This window comes from Vollenhovia emeryi, unplaced genomic scaffold (assembly GCF_000949405.1).
Source record: "Vollenhovia emeryi isolate VEMERY1.0 unplaced genomic scaffold, V.emery_V1.0 DF939122.1, whole genome shotgun sequence".
Taxonomy (NCBI): domain Eukaryota; kingdom Metazoa; phylum Arthropoda; class Insecta; order Hymenoptera; family Formicidae; genus Vollenhovia; species Vollenhovia emeryi.
The window spans coordinates 1,352,720-1,372,583 of NW_011967244.1; the positions used below are offsets into that span (position 1 = coordinate 1,352,720).

Below are 19,864 nucleotides of genomic sequence, written 5' to 3' on the forward strand. Positions count from 1 at the left end.
GTATAGAAAAATGAGACCACCTTGAGACGTTCCTCCATGAAATTTGTCGCGTTCGTGAATCGCGATAGCTATTTACGCAACATTGTCGTTTGTACATTGAACTTTAATGTGTTGACTTAAGCCAGCGGCACACGGTACTATTTTTCCTACTGAATCGCTTACGAAAGCCAATCAGGATTTAGCCTCGAGTCACCTGATCGAAAACCCTGCATCCTTATTGGCTCTCGTAAGCAATCCAGTAGGAAAAATATCACGTGGATATTTTCTTTCCAGTAGGAAAGGCATCGATGGTAGCATATTTCCATGCGATAAATAGAACTTCCGAACTAGATTCCGACGTAAGTAAATAACTGCTAGGAAACAAAGATGGGAAAGAATATATAGGTTAACGTGTTAACAGATGAGAAAGATATTCGCAATCGTTTACCGTAGTTTGTACTCGAAGCGAGAAAGCAGAGAAGTTTTAATTTCGCTTTGTAATAAGTTTTGGATGCGATAGGTTTTTCTCAGCTATGTAAGAATTCACATTTAAATGGAATAAAAATCTTTGTAAGGGCAATCACATCTTCGAGGCTATCCATGCCGTAGCCATTACGAGATCCTTTTCCATTATTCTTTTTACGCATCCGAGGATTTGTTTCAATGTTAAAAACTCGCGAGTCGTATAAATCGCGAGGAGAAAAGCAGCGCTTCGTGAGCTCAAGGTGTTTCTTATTTACAGACTTGCCGCAATGCGATGATTCGATAATCTGATTTTCGAAAGACATCAATTTAGCATCAACGCTGATTAGATAGTGCAATTATGTTATCTATTATTACAGATAGCAGGGACTATTGTGTAATAATATATTAATTAATTGGTGACTCATTTTTCCGACGTAGTTTATTTGTATGTATCATCGTATTATAGTAGATCGGTGTAGTAGTTCGCTCGTTTATTCCACTCCCCGTAGTGAGCCAATTGGCGCCAAGCGCACGTACGTCAAATTTTCCCTTAATGACGAGACGATTGCAGGCGGAAAGCGCGATAGCGAGGGTGGTGAAGAAGGAAGTGAAAAAGAAAGTTCGAAAGCTGCGCGGCTATTCGGATTCGGACACGGACGACGACGAGTTCGACGATGGCTTGGTAAGGTCCCGAAAGGCTCACGATCCCTCTTACGCACGTTCTGAAACTTGCCCTAACGAGGGAAATTGACCACAGGTAGTGGCCAGTCATATAAGGACGACATTCCTATGTATGTATGTCTAAGACGTCTAGAACGAAGAAATCCTGGGATAGTCAGAATTTCAGGAAACAGACTAGATTCTTTATTTTTTATTTAATTAATTATTAAGTTTGACTTCTTTTTTATTATCAATCGCCATTTAACTTAACTAACATTGCAAGAAGGAATATTTATTGTGCTAAAGACGATTCGAATTGGAGTCGAAACGTTCACTAATTGTTATCATCAATTTTATTTGAATTGTAATCATGATTAAATATGGCTGATTCTATGATTTACGCAAGAATAACAGCGTTTAATTTTTGTTGTTGACTATTTTAATTTCTTTATTAGTTCTTTACATAGAAAAAAATATCGGGAAAAGAATCGAAGATTAATAAATCAATTACAGAAGAAAGATCTGTACGGATGTATGCGCGGAGGTGTGAAAATCATCTCTGTGCAGCGATATATAAGGTGTTCCGAGCCTGGCGAAGCCACCTTTCACCTGTTGAGTCTTCGAGCAATTTGGAATCGATGTTTTTCTCGGTGAAAATGTCGACATAGGTCACCGCTCGTCACGATCCTTCTCGACATTATCTTGGCAACCGATTCTTAAAGTCCGTTTGGCTAATATTTATTAAAATCAAAATCTAACAAACTTTTCTCTGCTTATGTTTCTTATCTTTGGAATTCGGCTTTTGAAACCTTTTTTAGCCACAATCTCTCCATCTCTTTCTCAGAGAAACTGTATCGCAGTCTCGAGGAATCTGAGACGACACGCGATGGATCTGGGACGTTTTAAAACGGATTCTTCGGCACTCTATCGTGTGGTATTCTCAACTTGGGGGGAAAAAGATAACATCCGCGGACGAGTCGGTCGTTTCGCAAGACTTGCTAGGCGTGTAGAGATTCGAGAAAAGGAGAGAAAAAGAACGAGGACGTGATGCCACGGTCTTCGTAGAAACGGGCCGCTTATCGCGTCGCGGTTGCGATAAAAGAGAGAAGCGGGAAAGAGAAACGCGGACGACCACCCCCGCGCTCATTGTCTGATACGCGTGTCGCTTATTAAACGATCCAATCGAGCGTGTTACGTCAGTTGTACGTATGAAAATACCGTCTGATGAGTCACGCGATGAGGAGCCGCCTAAGGAATTTCTCTCCCGGGAAAGCACAAAGAGCTTAATCATCGATTGCTTATAATCAGGGAAACAAAAAGTCGAGACATCAAATAAAAATGTTAATTAAGGCACAGTCCTTTTTCTTGCAAAAATTGACCGAGACTTTGATAACAAATAACTTCTGAAAATCTATAATATTTTTTCATATTGAAGTTCTCGAGGATTACTCGAGCGAAACAGTGTCTTGTCGTCTCGTTCCTCTTAGCTTTCCTGCCCTAAAATTGCATCTTTTAAGAAATTCACGCGCTGCCCCGATTTGCCGTACGCGGAATCGTCGATTATTCCGCGCAAGACTTTTCTCTCAAGTCTTTTAATGGCGCATCACTTTCTCCCAATTAGGATTCATATTAACCCTTTAACAGAGGTCGGCTCTCGCGTGAATTGCGAGCGTTTGCGGGTGCGATATGTGCCCGTTGAGATTACATTGTACGTGCTCTTTCTTCGCCGACGCTCAATTCAATTTTTTCTTACGCTGAAGCACCGTCGCAAATCATACCACCGAAGGAGAAAACAATGCACATGTTGGTACCGAGGGAAAGAAAATGACCAAGGTACTTTTTCTTAAGATCAAGAGCTGCAGAAATAAATCCGAGAAATATTCTTTCATTATCGATAGGAACAAGATAAGACAGTGGTTTCGCTATAACAAGCCTCGGATATTTATACGGTAATTATGATTCCTAGTTTCTTGGGAAAATAAATTTTCTGAAAATTACACGAACAAACGTCACCCTCAGTTCGCGGTACGGATTCATAAAGTGGCCTCGGCGAGCGATATACATCGCCGTGATATTGTTGAACGTACGTGATACAAAATGGTAACTTTATCGGTGTCCAAAACACGAACAGCGATAAAACTGGAACGGTTGACATGGCTGGAATTCCGCGATAATGAGTAACTTATGAGGTACGGCTAATGCTTCGACTCGTGCTTGGGTGCGCACGTTTCACGATTAACGCGCGCGATGAGAATTTATCGCTAATTGAATCGTAATTCGTCGTGACCGTGAAGCACGACGAGGCATGATATTTTTCGCAGGTGCGGATTTAACGCCGTGACATATCCTGCGTAGAGAATTAAATTGTTGACAAGTCAATTCCTCTTTGTTTGCAAAATAATGATACAAGGCAAAGTGATATATTCGCACGTTGGGAAACACATTAGTCGTGGATGCAAGTCGAGAGTGGGCATCGCCTCTTAACTCTTCGAAGCATGGTGGTAATCCACGTTGCCGCCTCAACTTCTTTACTTTTTGGCCATTGAATTTTTAGTTAACGCATTTAGGTCAGGTTTCTTGCATTTTGCGGAAGATCAAATTTCAATTTTGCATCTGCCATTTCGCGCGCGCTATTTTTTCATGCGAAAAATTTTTTTATATTCTATAAGAATTTTTAACTGGAATTTAGTTTCCATGGGTCCTAATAATATCTAAATAATATTTCTTATATAGCATAGTTGAATTACAGTTGAATGATGTTATTCTTTTAAGTTTTGAATTCCGCTATCTTGAATCCGCCATTTTGAATTATGAAAATCTGATAACGGATTCGTAATCAGCGATCCCAAAAACCCTTGTATACGAAGTTTAACAAAAAAAAAATGGTTCAATAGCAAAATGCTTCAAAGGATTAAACACGCAACTGAAAGATTTAATATCCCTCTTACTCCGCGTAGCTCGAAAATGCATATCACCTTCCGTTTTACAATAAAATTGAACAACGTACAGAGATGTAATAAAAAAAAAGAAAGAGAGAAGAGACAAATTTAGCGAAAACTGCAGCATCCTTCGTTTCTCTTCGCGTCTTTCATGAAATCGTGCTGCAGCGATGCCTCATTTTGTTATCACGCGAGTGCGTCACTGTCAGAGAAACAGTCGTAAATATGCGCCGTGTGATAAACGCGTCGCGTGAAACTCGTCTCGAAGTAGGCGACGGACGGCGTCGTTTCAAGGACTCCGTATAACTGGTCTACGTCCTGCGGGGTTGCTCGATCATCGTGCTCGATCTCCGCGGCGGGTTCACGCAGGTGCCGCTGCTCGCGGACTGTTACGTAACGCGGCGGGATCTCCGGCGATCCGGCACATTCTCGTTTTCCTCGTGTCACTCCGACCCGTTCTCCGCGCCTCTTGCGCACGTATTTCCGTTATCGCGCGATCGTTGTAAAAGGCCATGCTGGACCACGCACGCAAACCCGGATCGCATGGCACCTGAATGAGAACAGGCCGATCGGGGAATAAGACTAGAAACTAAACTCGGATCCGTTATTTTTAATTGCCTTGCGACTTTTACCGCGATCTTTGGAATGTTAATTCGTGATATTAATATCTCGGGAAAGATAATCTCTAAAATTTTTTGAGTAAAATTTTCACTCGAATCATGGTGTCACTGACCACTTCACTCTGTTCGAGACACCATGATTCGAGAAATATTTACTCCAATGGAGGGAATTAATTCATTCTAAGACAAAACGTGAAGAATTTCACTCTTATTTTTAAAGTGAAAGTCGTTAGCACTCCAAAATTCACTCCAACTTAAACTACGGTATTCCGTCACTAGATGATCGCCGAACTCGTAAGTACATAAGATCACGATGCCCGGCATATGGTTCACAATCTTGCTTTAAGTGAGCTGTAAGCCTTAAGCCGTAAGAATTAATTAACCAATCACAGGCATTTATTCCCCTCACTCTCACCTGTGATTGGTTAATTTCTTACGACTTCAGGCTTACAGCTTACTTAAAGCAAGATCGTGGACCAGGAGTAAGGGGCTCCGTTACGGGCCGAGACGGTTCTTCCGCGACAATCAGCAGAATAAGCGAAACTGTCACGTAAAGTATAGACTTTCAGTGCTGGCTGTGCATATTAGAATACAGCCTCTATATGCGACGATCATAATGACCAAACAATAGCGAAGCTCTCGTCCATGAATTTTATACTGCTAACAATAATCGATTAAAGTAAAACATAGCACTCTTTTTAATCCGAGTAAATAGTGAATAACGGCACTCTTTTAACAATTGAAATTGCACTCCAGGCAGACTGGCAGTATTTTCATTATTTCTTCGAGTGAAATCTCACTCCAAAAGAGTGAGACTCCAAAAGATTTAGAGTGTTTATGGAACTGTATCAGGTTCTTTTCGATTCTTTTATGGTTACAAAAATTAGAGATTGATGTTAGAAAAGCAATACCCCTCTATTTCATGATAAATTTCTTCAATATTGAGCAGAATTGTTTTCAATCAAATTTTAAGAATGTAGAAAAGTAATTGTGCCTTTTTCAGTTTTGGACTTTATATATTTCTGTCGAAGAAATCCACAGAAATTTGATTGTGATTTTAGATAGAAATGAGTAACATTAAAAATATTTAATGATGATAATTAATTCGCCTTGTTATGCACATGACATTTAAACTATAATGTGAACAACTTGCCGGACGTCATTCTCAGTTAACCTGATCTATTGACTTATCGATACTTTATTCATCGATGTGCGCCAGGGATTTAAAAACTGATGGCTCGCAGTTACTTTTGGCGTTTAGCAAATTTACAAGACATCATCCAATCAGAAATTTTATTTCTGATTCCAAGTAACTTGCGATTTTCACAAATCTGTGATGCATTTTTTTATTCGCGAATTTAAACGAGGAAGCTGATTTATAATTTCTATACAGTCCCATTAAAATAGTTAGAAATTTTGTCTACAAAACTAACGAAAGTTCTTTTCCGACTCGTTGGAAATTCTTTTTTTGTCCAATTTGTACGTACTTTTATAGTCTCGTTCAAGAAGGAGAACTTTAACTTGAGTATTTATTTACGAGACGTTATATTATATAGAATTAGCATTTACGTCGATGACACTTTTCTTCGCCGACTCGAGTTAAATTCCTCCTCGTGTTCACGGCGCGGTCCTTAAAATTATTGTCATTATACGACACAGCAGGTGGCATCCTATTTGCCTGGCTTACCGTAAATCTATAACATACCTCGAATGCCGACCCGATAATTTCAAGGACGCGCCTTGTGGCCGAGACCCACGAAATGGCTTTTATACCGCAATACTTTAACATCGCCGTATTTTTATTCTTTGAACGCATGCCAACCGCAATACTAACAACTGGAAGAGTGGACTTCCGTTCTTGTCTAGGGTAAGTTGCGAACAGTTTGATCAGTGTGTTGTACTTAGAGATGAAGAAAAAACGGAGCTTTTGCAAATAGACTAAGAAATTAAGTAAAAACTTGGTATCTTTGTGTAAAAAAATACTATTTCTTAGTAATTTTGAAAGATCGAATGGTATTTTTTTGTGTTGTCTACTTAAAAAATTTTTTAATTACGAAAATTCAGACATAGGCTGTTAGTTTTGTTCTTGTGTGGATCAAAAGTGAGAATAACGTAGAGTATGGAACGCGATACTTAATTTTAGTAAATTTGGTGCTAATGTTTCAAAGCTGTGCTTCAAGGTCAACAAATAAGCATTGAAATTACAATTTTGTTATAAATTTTTGAAACAGGACATTCTGAGTAGTTGGGTAAAAAACTCATTTGTGAGAAGCACGTCTTTTACCGAGTTTTTTACCCTTCCTGTTCTTTTCGTTAATCTCTTGTGCTGCATGCCGATGTAAAGCGATGCGCTCGTCTGATGGTAAGAGACGTTCTTTTATTTTTTTTTTCGAAATATACATATCTAGTGTTGAGTTCGAAGGCGGATATTTGAGATCGTTTAAGCATAAGAATTTCTTACACTGGTACGCACATATAAATGAAGAAACTTTTATTCAACGGCAGCAACGACTGTGAATAACGATGATTAATGAATGCCGCCCCGTGACTCGTGAAACTCTCTTACAAATTGTGCAGCCTCGTTGCGAGATTGTACTTGCTGTCAAACGAGACGTCGCCGTCGACCGTTTGTCGTACCTTCTGTCAGAAAAAGTGGCGATAACAAATCATACGTTGTTTGATAAATAAGAATGCGATTCCATGCCGTTACATCATGATCATGATCGCGATCGTGACTGGTGGATTTTTGTTTTTAAATGCCGTCCTTGAAATGCATCTAATGCACGAATGCTACTCGACGATCCGTTCGTTCGTCTCGAGAATCTGTACCTCTTGTGAAAAGCACACACACCGAGAGTTTTTTCCGTGATCTAATTATTCTTTGTTATTGCTGCCCGACGGATGTGCAAGTAACGTTCCGCGATAAGTCGCGCTCGTCGCGTGCGACAAAATCATTTGGTCGTTACGGCTTTTGGATTGCGCTCGCTGATAAAGAGAGTCATTTGAAATTTTAATTGTCATAAATTATGCACAAACGGTTGCTTGAAAACGCGGATTTATAATATCAGTTTTATAAAACGCGGCTTGTTGCGAGTTTGATTTATTTACTTCTGGCACTAAACGCAAAAACCGAATGCATGCGATGCACCGATAACACACGATAGCTGTAAGGGCGATATGTGATATTGGCGAATAATTGCAGGTGGTTCCGTGCGGTCTTCGAAAAATCTGCCACGTAAGATCGCAAAATAGTTTTCTGATCCTTGTATTATTTTTATGTGTTCTCAGCACCCAGATTTTAATTCCCAAATTGAGTAGAGATAACACGTCGTCGGTGATCTTTCACTCTCGTCCTTGGCGTTCAATAGTAGCAAAATTAATCATTAGACGACGAATTCACAGTTCTCATTTATAGGCTTCTAATATAAGATAGCAGGTTTTCAACATTCAAATTCACCGCAACTTTTTCGTTGCGACGATTACACGATTTAACAATGCATTTTCCACTAAACAGATTTTACTCCAAGGGCAATAAATTCATGATGGAGCCAATAAATGTTGTCTATTAATTTAGTTCTATCTTTTGCCACATCTTGCCATTGTAAAATATGTTTTTCTCACTTAGCTCGTAGGATAATATAATTGTTTGAGTTATTATTTTATTATCTTTATCATGTATTATAACTGTTTTTTTAATTTCTTTATTATCTTATGTCACACATGTAAGTTTTCGATACGAGATAAAACAATCTCGCGTGTGTTTTTTTACACAATATTACTAGACGTAATGCAAATGAATTATGCTTTTCATATCTCTATGAAATTCAGTACAAAAGCTTGCAACTGTAAAAATTTTGAATCTGATCGCCGTATGTTTCGGATCTTAAAATTAGCTGAATCTAAGAGGATACTCCAATCAGATTTAAGTTTCTTTTTTTCACGACAGTTGCAAAGCAGCTTTTTCTGCTGAACGTAGCCAATATGAATCGCGATTCACTGAACGTGTTTGGCAGTTGCCGTAAAGAGGGGGAGATGACGTGGCGGAATAAAGAATCTCGCGTCACTAAATCCTCTCCGCTTAATTTGATCTTCGAAATAGCACAGGTCGTGTAAACGTTATATAATTACGTATCGCAATGCTATTATCGTGTATCACGCTCGAGATATCGTGTAAAAACGCGCTAATTATCGTTGCGATAGCTACCAGGAACAACGCCTGGGCTCCTTATCTGCCGCAACATTTTTTTTATATTCCTCGTTAACACACAGATAAATGCTCCGGTGAAGTGCGAGGAGCAAACGCGACCGTCGTCGTGACGTCGGTTCTTTCGGCGGTGTATCCGGATGAGGCTTGGCGAGGATGAATAATGAATGACTGAGACAAGATGCATTCCCCGTGGAATCACTGTTCGAGACACTTTCGTGCTCGAGCACTCCAATAACTCTCGCGGCACTTGTCGCCTTGAGTGCTTTTAACGTAACGCAATGAAACGCGATTGTGTATCGCGAAAACGGATCGCCCACGAAAGCACCATCCTCGCTCGCAGACAGATCGTCGGTTTCGTTTATCGAAGCTGTAACGGGAAATTGATACGTTATAAACATTTCGTTATCAATAGGAAATGGTTATATTCTCAAGGAAATTTCACTTCTATTAATAGGATGTATCTTTTATCTTATCTTTTCTATTTTTACAATAACGCAATTACGTGATTGCATTGTCGTAGCGGCGTGACTTTTTTCGACTGGCAAAAAGAATTGCATGCAAATTGGGAGAAGCGGATTTTTTTTTTACTTTCCGCGCAACCGCCAGACATGTGTCCATCAAGGTAATTGGAGTGATACTACCGTAATCACACATTTTCTCGCGCGATGACGAACGATTTTTGAACTTTTTGCATTTAAGAGACGCGGCGGCAGAGATACTCAACTTCGATCGTATCTGATATCGCGCGCATTATGTAATAATGATGAAATCTCTGATAATAATATAATGATAATAACAATATATCGCGAATATATCAGTGACAGCACAAGGTATCACAATACAGAGAAGAATTTACTTATATAAGTATAAAGAGCTACATTTACGAGGAAAAAAAAACAAAACTTTTGATAGCGAAAACATTCTGCAGATACGTTACTTAATTTTTACTGCGATACAAAAGTTGTATTAAATTGCATTGAAATATCTTGAAATAATATACACGCATACGATGCGATAAGTTACCACAGTATTAATAAATTAATATATCATTTTTTTCAACGAGCAAAATCACATCTTTTTTAACAAAAGATATTCTCCTACTATTTTGCGCGACTCGCAATCTCGCGGCTCTCGTGTAAGTTTATCCGTAGTTCTCTTTACGTCACGAGAACTATTTGTTTACATGTCCAACTATTATCGCATAACGCGACGCACAAACACTTTGCATGCGTTTACACGTTTTGAGCGTCAAGTGTGGCAAAAACGTGAGACAATTTCTATCGGATCGCTCATTTCTTCGGCGTTTTGCAGGTGATGAATCAGGAGGTCAAGAAGGAGACGCCACTGCAGTTCAAGTTCCGTGCAAAATTTTATCCCGAGGACGTCGCCGAGGAGCTGATACAAGACATTACGCTGCGACTTTTTTACCTCCAGGTAAAAAACTATTATTCACGCACTTATCTCGGCTCATTTTTTCTTTTACTCGCGATTTTAATGACACAAATTTTTAATTTGCCGTTTTTACTCTCGAAGTAATTGCGAGACTTGTAATTGTGAGTATTGTTGCTACTTGAAATTTCAAGTATCAACATCTTTTTCATTGGACTTCTGACCTGAGTGTTTTAAGTATGAAAATGTTCTGCTATGCGGTCCGCAACTTATCCTGTCATTATTTTGTGCATAAAACCTAATAAAAAGATTTACCAGCGCAAAAACTATTCGAATGTGTAAAACAGATGACTTTAGGATTTTCTTAGTCCTCGTGGCTATTATAATCTTGCAGTTGCAAGGTACGATAATGTTAAATACTAAGATTTAACTAGCAATTGCAAGATTATAATAGCCACAAGGACCCTCGCTCTAACTTGATAAGGACACCACAATCCGGATGGTCGAAACGTAGTTATTTGAATGATAAACGTTTTGCCAGTTCTGGTCGCAAAAATCTTTTTATTTGTTAATCATTGTGCTGGCGATACGTATCTTTGAATTATTAGTAATATGCCTTTAAAAGAAAATTAAGCTCGTTTAATGCAATGCAAATTAAAGGGGGAGACGGACCAACTATAGGAAGTTGTAAATAATATTTTATTTTCTATTCTCTAATAATTGATTCGAATAATGAAGTAGTAAACGCTTCGGCCTTAATAAGCTTTCTACAATTTTAAATTTTATATTGATATTAGTGAGACGTTGATAGAATAATAAAAACTTCATCATATATAAAAGTAAAAATGAAAATAAATAGTAATATGTCACTTGTTTGATACAATTCTTACAATCAGACGATCGATATCAATGTTTCAATTGATTGCAGGTGAAGAATGCCATTCTCACGGATGAAATATACTGCCCACCGGAAACATCCGTTCTGTTGGCTTCGTACGCCGTTCAAGCGAGACACGGAGATTATCAGAAGGGCAACCATCCCGCTGGCTTTCTGGCAAATGATCGGCTGTTACCACAGCGCGTGGTGGACCAACATAAAATGAGCAAGGAGGAATGGGACAGCTCTATTACAAACTGGTGGCAGGAACATCGTGGTATGCTGCGAGAGGACGCTATGATGGAGTATCTGAAAATTGCTCAGGTAAACAGCGCGTGCAAGAAAACCGAGACGTGTGGCGGAGACTTCATGGAGCGGAGCGAATATGACACACGTGTCGTCGACGATATTCATACCGATCGCCTTATTTTTGCGTTTATATGAGCTGCACTATGCCAAGTGCATTCTCGTCAGCTTTGAGCTGCAATCCATTCCTGAAGGCCTCCGTATCTGTGCAACTACGACGTGTTTTGATTATACTTTTTAATTACTCGCATAATATCGTATTTTCACGGTGACATTTGTTTGCGAGACAGTGTTTTTTGACCAGTCTTTCCAAGAGCATTTCGCGGACTCCGTTTCTGCGCTCGGAAAATGTTTTGCCGTGCGAAAACGTTGCGGGATAATAGCGCCACTCTCGGACTAATATCACTGTGGTATCGTTTTTTTTAGTATTTTCCTTTATTTTTGCTTTCCGTAGGACTTAGAAATGTATGGTGTGAATTACTTTGAAATTCGCAACAAGAAGGGCACAGACCTTTGGTTGGGTGTGGATGCTTTAGGTGTGAACATCTACGAGAAGGACGATAAGCTCACGCCGAAAATCGGCTTCCCCTGGTCCGAGATACGGAATATCTCGTTCAACGATAAGAAATTTATAATCAAGCCAATCGACAAGAAGGCACCGGACTTTGTATTTTTCGCCACCAGAGTCAAGATTAACAAAAGAATTCTTGCGCTATGCATGGGCAATCACGAGCTCTACATGCGCAGACGTAAGCCGGACACGATCGACGTGCAGCAGATGAAGGTAGGAACATTACGTTATATTGTATTGAGCCGCGAAATGAACGAAGCATAGTTATTGCTGCAGATGCTTATCTAAAACTGATTATATTATTATATTATTATCATTTAGCTTTATCATTAGCAATATTTGACACCTCTTTACGTAATCATTTTAGCATATTGAATCCATCTAGAAGTAAAGTAGTATAATTGAACAATTAACTAAGAGCTGTAAATAATCAACCGTTAGGATTAACTTTAATAAATTATAAGAGGGAATTTTGTTTCTGAACATTGTAACGAAATTGTATGATAAAATTTCTTCAGGCTCAAGCCAGAGACGAAAAGATGGCGAAACAGCAACAGAGAGAGAAACTGCAACTGGAGATAGCTGCCCGAGAGCGTGCAGAGAAGAAGCAACAGGAATACGAAGAGAGGCTAAGAAATATGGCGGAGGAAATGGATAGGCGGCAAGCTGAGTTGAACGAGGCTCAAGAAATGATTCGGCGCTTGGAGGAGCAGCTGAAGCAATTGCAGGCTGCCAAGGAAGAGCTAGAGAATCGCCAGAAGGTGAGTCCGTTTGAAGAAGATGTGATTTCAAGAAAAACTATCGCTACGCTACCAATGAATGGTCAATGTCACGACCTTTAGCTGTAATTACATAATTTCTATTGTGGCGTACGCATGTGTCTGCGCATTTTTTTCACTCGTGACTTGCGTATGTTGCGTATGACGCAGGAATTGACAGCGATGATGGAGAAATTGGAGCTCTCGCACGAGATGGAGGCTGCAGAGCGCGCTAAACTCGAACAGGAGATAAGAGCCAAGCAGGAGGAGGTGCAACGCATACAGTCTGAGGTGGAGGCTAAGGATGCGGAAGCTAGGAGATTACAGGCCGAGTTCGAAGCTGCCAAGTATGAGCAATTTTCTCCTTTTTTTCTAATCCTCTGTCTCCGAATTAACATAATTGGCGATAATTGGCATGTTTATCTTACTTGTTATGCAAGAATGAGACAAGAAGAGGCTGACCGGCAATATCAAGCCAATCAGACTCCGCATCATCATCACGTCGAGGAGAATGAAGAGGGCGAGGAGGAAGGTGAGGATGAGGTTCCTCACGGAGATGTCACCAAGGATCTCGCGACCGATGAGTCAATAATCGATCCCGTCGAGGAGCGACGCACTTTAGCGGAGAGAAACGAACGTCTCCACGACCAACTGAAGGTACATTGATGACCCGTTTTCGGTATATGTTGTATTCAGCTTTTTATTTTTATTTTAAGCAACCTTGTAACTTCATACAAAGTTGAAGCTTGTACTTTTAATTGTCTGAAATCTGGAAATACGTGATTTTTGTGAAACCTGACGCAAACTTTGCGAAAAATTCTGCACGACCTACTATAATAGGATGCTTTTATTGACAGGCATTGAAGCAAGATCTCGCCCAGTCACGTGACGAGTCAAAAGAAACGGTGATGGATAAGATCCACAGGGAAAACGTGCGCCAGGGCCGCGACAAATACAAGACGCTTCGCGAGATTCGCAAGGGCAATACCAAACGCCGCGTTGATCAGTTCGAAAACATGTAAATTAATGTGCGTGCGTCTAATCACTTATCTTACACATTTCCTTTCCTACCTTCAATTTCTCACCCGACTTTGCGAAAGCGGGGAATGCAGTTAAATGATAACGAGATGACGACAAGGAAAAGAGAAAGAGAAAGCGAAAGCGATTAATAGGAGATAAGACAGGGGGAGAAATAGAAAGAGGTATTCTGGAGAGATTCTACAGTCGATGTATAAATAGAATAATTTGAATAACAATAAACATATATGTATATACATATATATACATATATGTACAATATATATACATATACATATATATTTCCGATCAATCAAACTTCAGCCTTTCTCAAAATTTGCGCGAATGACAACCGTTATTGTACAACGAGAATTATGAGCAATATTCCACGTTAGTCTGACGACGATTCTATACCTTCATGTAAACCGATAATCAAAGCTCTCACCCTTTTGGATGAGAAACGCGACGAGAGCGAGAGACTCGCGCCGTCTTCCACATTATACTTCCACGTTATAATTAACGCTGCACGATTGGCTCTATCGCGGAATCGTACACGTGCCTCAGGAGCGCGAGTAATTTTCTCGCTACTTTACGTAGAAGTTCCTCGCTTGTGCGAAACTGATACAGTCCTCCTTACTTTAACTGTCTCCTAGTAGCAGAAACTAAGTTCTGAATGTTATTATTACTCTAATAATTTAGTTAACGATATTATTCAGGTTTCGACAAGATAGAGGCACTTAACGACCAAGTGACGAGAAAATTTCCCGTATTGAATTAGCTCGTTACCGTTACTTAAACCCTTCTCCACGCGTCGACGGATCCAACATCTCGATCACCGAGGTGCCAGTATTGTTTCGCCTCATACAATAAGTATTACTGCCGGTCATTTGTTCGCGTCGCAAGACATCGGTCCACTGGTTACTCACCGGTGTGTTTCTACTCGTCGCGGTTCTTATCGCGCCGTCACGTATCGTCCGTCCTCGATAATAAGGATTCGCTTTTGGGAAGCGCTATCCACCATTGCTCGCACCTCGGCCAATGCGTCACGGTCGTTACCCGTTTACGGATGGCTTTCTTCTATTTTGTACGCTTAATTTGGGCCATATTTGTAGGCAGGATGTACGTTGGAAGAGCTGCTCGACGTCGACTAGTTGACTGACGATATGTTAAGTTGCACACTGGAAAACCGACCATAGAAGAGTCGAGGTAGAGCACGTGGCTCACTTGTAGCGAGGTAGATGGAAATTTAGACGTAATCCATTTTGAGGTTCATACTGGGCAGCGACCGTTTTGAGCAAGGAGACATTTCACGTCATTCAATTCTATTCGTTACTTTTTTAGATTAGAGTCTTCTTGAACAAATGTTACTAACGGATAAGTACTCTCTATGTATTTAGAGAAACTCTTGGCGAACACAGATATAAATATTCAATTTATTCTTTTTCAAAATTTCAATTGTTTATTTTTAGATGAACGTCTTGTTCATCGTAAATCGCATATCACGGTTGTCCTTGCGCGGCGCAATCCGTTATTCTGGATAAATGAACGTAAGCGATTCAACGATGGCATGGCCTATTTACTACTGTAAAACCGTACCGAACTATTTTCGTACGAGCGAGTTTCGATAACTCTAGCGATTTTATATTGAACACACTCGTGGCCTTTACTTGATATACATACAAGTATATAAATATATATGTATATCGAAGTACTATAAGTAGTACTAATATAACGACTAGCCGAGAGAAAGAGATGTAAGGATATCGCGCCATAAAGAATTTGTTCTGCAAACTTTCAACATAAGGTTGAATTGCGCGGTACCCACCGAAACTGCTTTGGCTATCAAGATTTTCGAAAGAATGAGGGAACGAGTGCAAGAGAGGGAGAGAATGCGATAAGGGAAATAATTATCCGTGTGCGTGCGTGTGTGCGCGCGCGCGCGCGTGAGAGAGAGAGAGAGAGAGAGAGAGAGAGAGAGAGAGAGAGAGAGAGAGGCGCCAAGTGATAGAGAGAATACATTTGTGGCAATTATATGCCATTATAATTTTTAAAATCTTTTGCCTTTTTGAGAAAACATTCTGTATGCAACGGGACTACTACTAACTTGAACCTCGAGACGCTGCCAATTTTTCATACGATGGAATGCAAAGTAAAGAGCGATAGTGGCGTGATACGGACGAGGCCGTATGTAAGCTTTACGTAGAAGAGGAGATCGCGAAGTAATGTAAACGATCGCGCCATATCACGAAAGAACGTGTACTTTGCTACATTATTATCATCAGCCGTGAGTTACAATGATACGCGAAGCAGAAAGGAGAAGAGAGTACAGGAGTAAGGACGCGATAGATATTTTTCGATTATATTTAATATTAAAAATTTACAAATTAGTAGTGTTATATTATTAATATTAATGTTTACAATTTAGTACCGTTATTATTTTATTATTATTATGCAGATAATGAACGAGAACTAAAGCATTTTATAGTCGTCAATTTATACTCTTAAGATAATCCAGCACGTAGGTTTGGTCGTAGTTTACGGTAGAAAAAAAGAACTTGCAGAGATAATCGAGAGATGATCCAATCTTTTACTCAAGTTGTGCCTGATTATTTTTTAAAAATCTTTTCTATTTGCCTGCGGTTTTTTAGGGGAATTTTTTTTACAATCAAATGTAGATTCGGGAACGTTGTAATTTAATATAAGTGTTTATTTCCAAATTTTTTAAATTAATTCTTTCCACTTAACAGTGTACATACAGATTTGTGACCAAATGTACGTGTGTGAATAAGATGAAAAGAAAGATTATTACTAATTAAAGAGATCGCACGAGATAACATTCTGATAATCGACGAAATGGGCGAGAACAAACTTGAAAGTTCGTCTCGATACTCTTTGACGATTAAACGCTTTGGCATAACAGATGAATTTTTATTGAGACATTCCAGATAAATTTCCCGCAAAGCGCCCCCCCCCCCTCCCAATTTTCTATAGCTCTCTTCGGAGGATAAATATTTGATTCGAACTCCCCAAATAGCGGTCGGAGACTGCGCCTCGACCTTTTTCCTCTCTTTCAAAATTTTGCGTTTTCGCTGGTCCTCTGGAGCGTGCTTTTAATTCTAGGATACTAGATCATTTGCAGCAATCTATCGGCTATTATATTACGAAGTGAATACGAGTAGTAGATGGAAACAAGCTCGTTCGCTCGTTTCACGATTTATTTATTACAGCTATCTTTTAAATAAGTTGAAATGTACTACCCGAAATGTGCAACTAAAACCGTGCGTTTGCTCGCTCGGCGTAAGGTGATGTCTAGATCTTTCGTGGTAAAACGATCTCGGAGCACGGCGATCCGACGCGTGGGAAATTTGCACGAAAAGACGCATTCAAAGTCACTTTTGTTGAAGAAACCTCGAAGTGCATCCTAGAGTTATGAGTAACATTTATCCAGTTCTTCGAGAAAAATCTTAAAGTAGCGAGCCGTGTCTCTCATGAAGGTACCACATACACGTAGAAACATGGTGCTGTAGCATTGTTTTCCTTACTGAAACATATCGAGACGCGTGTATTTGGTGCCTGGTATGCGTTTCATTCCTCTTTTGTTTTTTCTTTGTCTTCCTCCTTTCCAAGCTGAGACGCAAAGCTTCGGCGGCGACAGAATTCGAATGCACGTCCTTTTTCCGTCTTCCGCATCCGTGACCTCTCACGGAGGATCCTCATAACGATATTATCGAGCTATTAAGCGAACCAGCGAAAATACGATACACATGTACACACGATGCAGAAACAATTTGTATTTTAACGAGAACAATATTATTTGTTGGTGCGAGGATATAATGGAAACTTGTACTTTCCTGAGGAAGCTAGAGATTGTTTAAATAAAAAGAATTTATATCAAACCCGCCAAGAGATGAAAGTTGCCGATCCTGCCAATCTGATGATAATTGAGCTACGATTTAGCAGACATTTTCAAATGTCTTTGAAAGCTTATATTCTCGATACAGAAAAGTGGAGAAACGAGATGCCGTTCAGGAATCGGGAGATCTGGTCATTTTAATCAATAATTTGATTTTATCGATATAGTATATACAAAAATAATTTCTTTTAGATCAAACAGCATACATAACTTGTAATGATTCAATTACTCAGCTTTTAGTAATTAAGTTGATGATTGCAAGAACCAAGTAAGTCTAAAATTTTCGAGATTGACATTAATAGGATTTGACTGTTAACCAGAATAGTCGATAGAAATTAAAAGTTAACTGCTTATTTCGTCCATTCTCAGAATGGCAGGTGTCGCTGATGACGACACACCGGCGATGATTCTTCTGGGAATCGTCACCGAGATCACTCTCGATCCAAATGTCAAGTCAATATTATCGATAAAAGACACGTACCGGAGACACCGGTAGACGAGTAAAGAAAGGCAGATATTTGTACGAAGCTCTCGAATCATTTACCGCTCGCCAAGTATCGTGGCCATCAGTATTATAATCTTGAGACATCTACTTCGCGCGACACGTGTCACCCGTGGAGAACCCGGCAATTCTACGCACGATTGAACATCTAGAGAAACTTCGTAAGTAAAACAAGTGTATGTATTTTCATATTCGAATGAACAACGCATTGATTGTTATCAACACGGAGAAAGATCAAGTATCTAGACAAGTCAAACTATTGAATTAATGCACTTCTCTGTGCCCAGACTATACCCGCGTTATAGACATCTTCAAGACGTATGAATTATTGTCTCACAACAAGATTCAATTTTTTGTAAAGTTATATCAACTTTTCCTGTATACAGGACTAACTTTATTTTGTATTTGTCGTCTCCATTATACATGGCTGAAATTAGAAAAATGTTTCAGACAAAAATTGTTCATATTAATTAATAGAAGAAGATAGTATAATAAACAATAGGGGGTTTCGTTTAAGAAATTTAAGATGGCCTTCACATGACCTCGACAACGCTATTCAACGTCATACTGATATTGCTATGTAATGCGTTAGCTGAAGTCCTACAACTTTTGTCTGATACGTTTTTTCATAAAGGTTATATTTTTCGAAATATTTCGGGATCCCGGTATTTTTCCTCAGCCTGTATAATCAAACGGACGCGATTCGCGGGTCGGTTCTCGCGCCGTTCGAAAGTCGCCGCTTTCGCGGCAATCGATACATCGATGCCTCGGACTCCTCGGAGGCTGCGCGGCGCGCTTGCGCGCACAAGTCGCGGAGCGGCGGAGAGCGGAGAGCGGAGTGGTGCGATGAGTGGCGACGACGACGACGTCGACGTCGCGCACGTTTCTCGTGGCGAGGTGCCGACGATGCTGCGCCGCCCCAGGTCGAGCCGTGCCGCGAAGATCCCCGGCCGCGGGTCAACCGACGACGAGGACATCGATCACGCCAGGTGGGTGGCCGGCGACGGGTGTCTCTGGCGGGCGACACGTGGCCCTGCGCGACTCGCTGGTCCCGCGACGGCCGCAGGGCCCGCGTTTGACGGGCGGTGGAGCGAGGGCCGGCGTCGCGCTCCCTTCGCCGCTCTCGCCGATGAGCTCTTTGTTTACGTACGCGCGACGGCCGGCCGGAATTCCGCCGGGTCGATTCCCAGTTCGTCGCCGGCCAGTCGTCGCGATTCGCGAGCGGAGCACGGGATTCCGTCGGCGACGAGACGTCCACGACGGTGGAGGTTATCGTTCTCGATTATGGTTCTCCAGCCTCTCTCGTTCGTTGGTGCACAAATTTGTGATTCCTTTCATTTCCTCTCCTTGTATCTCTCTTTTAATTTCAGGCGAGAGATAGAGATTTGAAAGAAAGCCCCTGTCCGTACGCTCACGGTCTCTTCCGTCTTTCCGCGGTAGGTCGTAATGGCACACAGTGTTGGGAAAGAAACGTTAATTATCTGCATCGAAACTGTTTCGTACCAAATTTCGGATAGAGTGGATACAACTTGTTCCTTCGGAGAGATTGCTACTCTTGGTAGTGCAGGACTTTACTTCAATGAATGTTATAAATGTACTAATTATTTTATCTGTAATGTTAATCTTTTAAACATTAATTTACTGTTATTTTCTCATTTCTG

General features: G+C 40.4%; 2 protein-coding genes across 5 annotated transcripts in view; both read left to right on the top strand.

The window, feature by feature from the left end:
• LOC105569889 (moesin/ezrin/radixin homolog 1) overlaps window positions 1-17,684 on the top strand; it is a 39,562-nt gene extending 21,878 nt beyond the window's left edge. For 2 of the 4 annotated variants that reach the window (XM_012026698.1, XM_012026697.1), the window contains 7 exons: window positions 10,182-10,304; window positions 11,188-11,460; window positions 11,897-12,226; window positions 12,532-12,774; window positions 12,943-13,118; window positions 13,212-13,428; window positions 13,629-17,684. In XM_012026698.1, coding sequence (XP_011882088.1) covers window positions 10,182-10,304; window positions 11,188-11,460; window positions 11,897-12,226; window positions 12,532-12,774; window positions 12,943-13,118; window positions 13,212-13,428; window positions 13,629-13,793 — 1,527 coding nt within the window. In that variant the 3' untranslated portion in view covers window positions 13,794-17,684. Of the gene's footprint in view, window positions 1-6,506; window positions 6,531-7,865; window positions 7,899-10,181; window positions 10,305-11,187; window positions 11,461-11,896; window positions 12,227-12,531; window positions 12,775-12,942; window positions 13,119-13,211; window positions 13,429-13,628 lie in introns of all 4 variants that reach the window. The other 2 variants (XM_012026695.1, XM_012026696.1) reach the window with 2 other exon arrangements.
• A 1,343-nt stretch (window positions 17,685-19,027) lies between these two features.
• Window positions 19,028-19,864, top strand: part of LOC105569890 (mitogen-activated protein kinase kinase kinase 4) — an 11,924-nt gene continuing 11,087 nt past the window's right edge. The window contains exon 1 of the mRNA XM_012026699.1: window positions 19,028-19,192. Coding sequence (XP_011882089.1) covers window positions 19,050-19,192 — 143 coding nt within the window. The 5' untranslated portion in view covers window positions 19,028-19,049. The remainder of the gene's footprint in view (window positions 19,193-19,864) is intronic.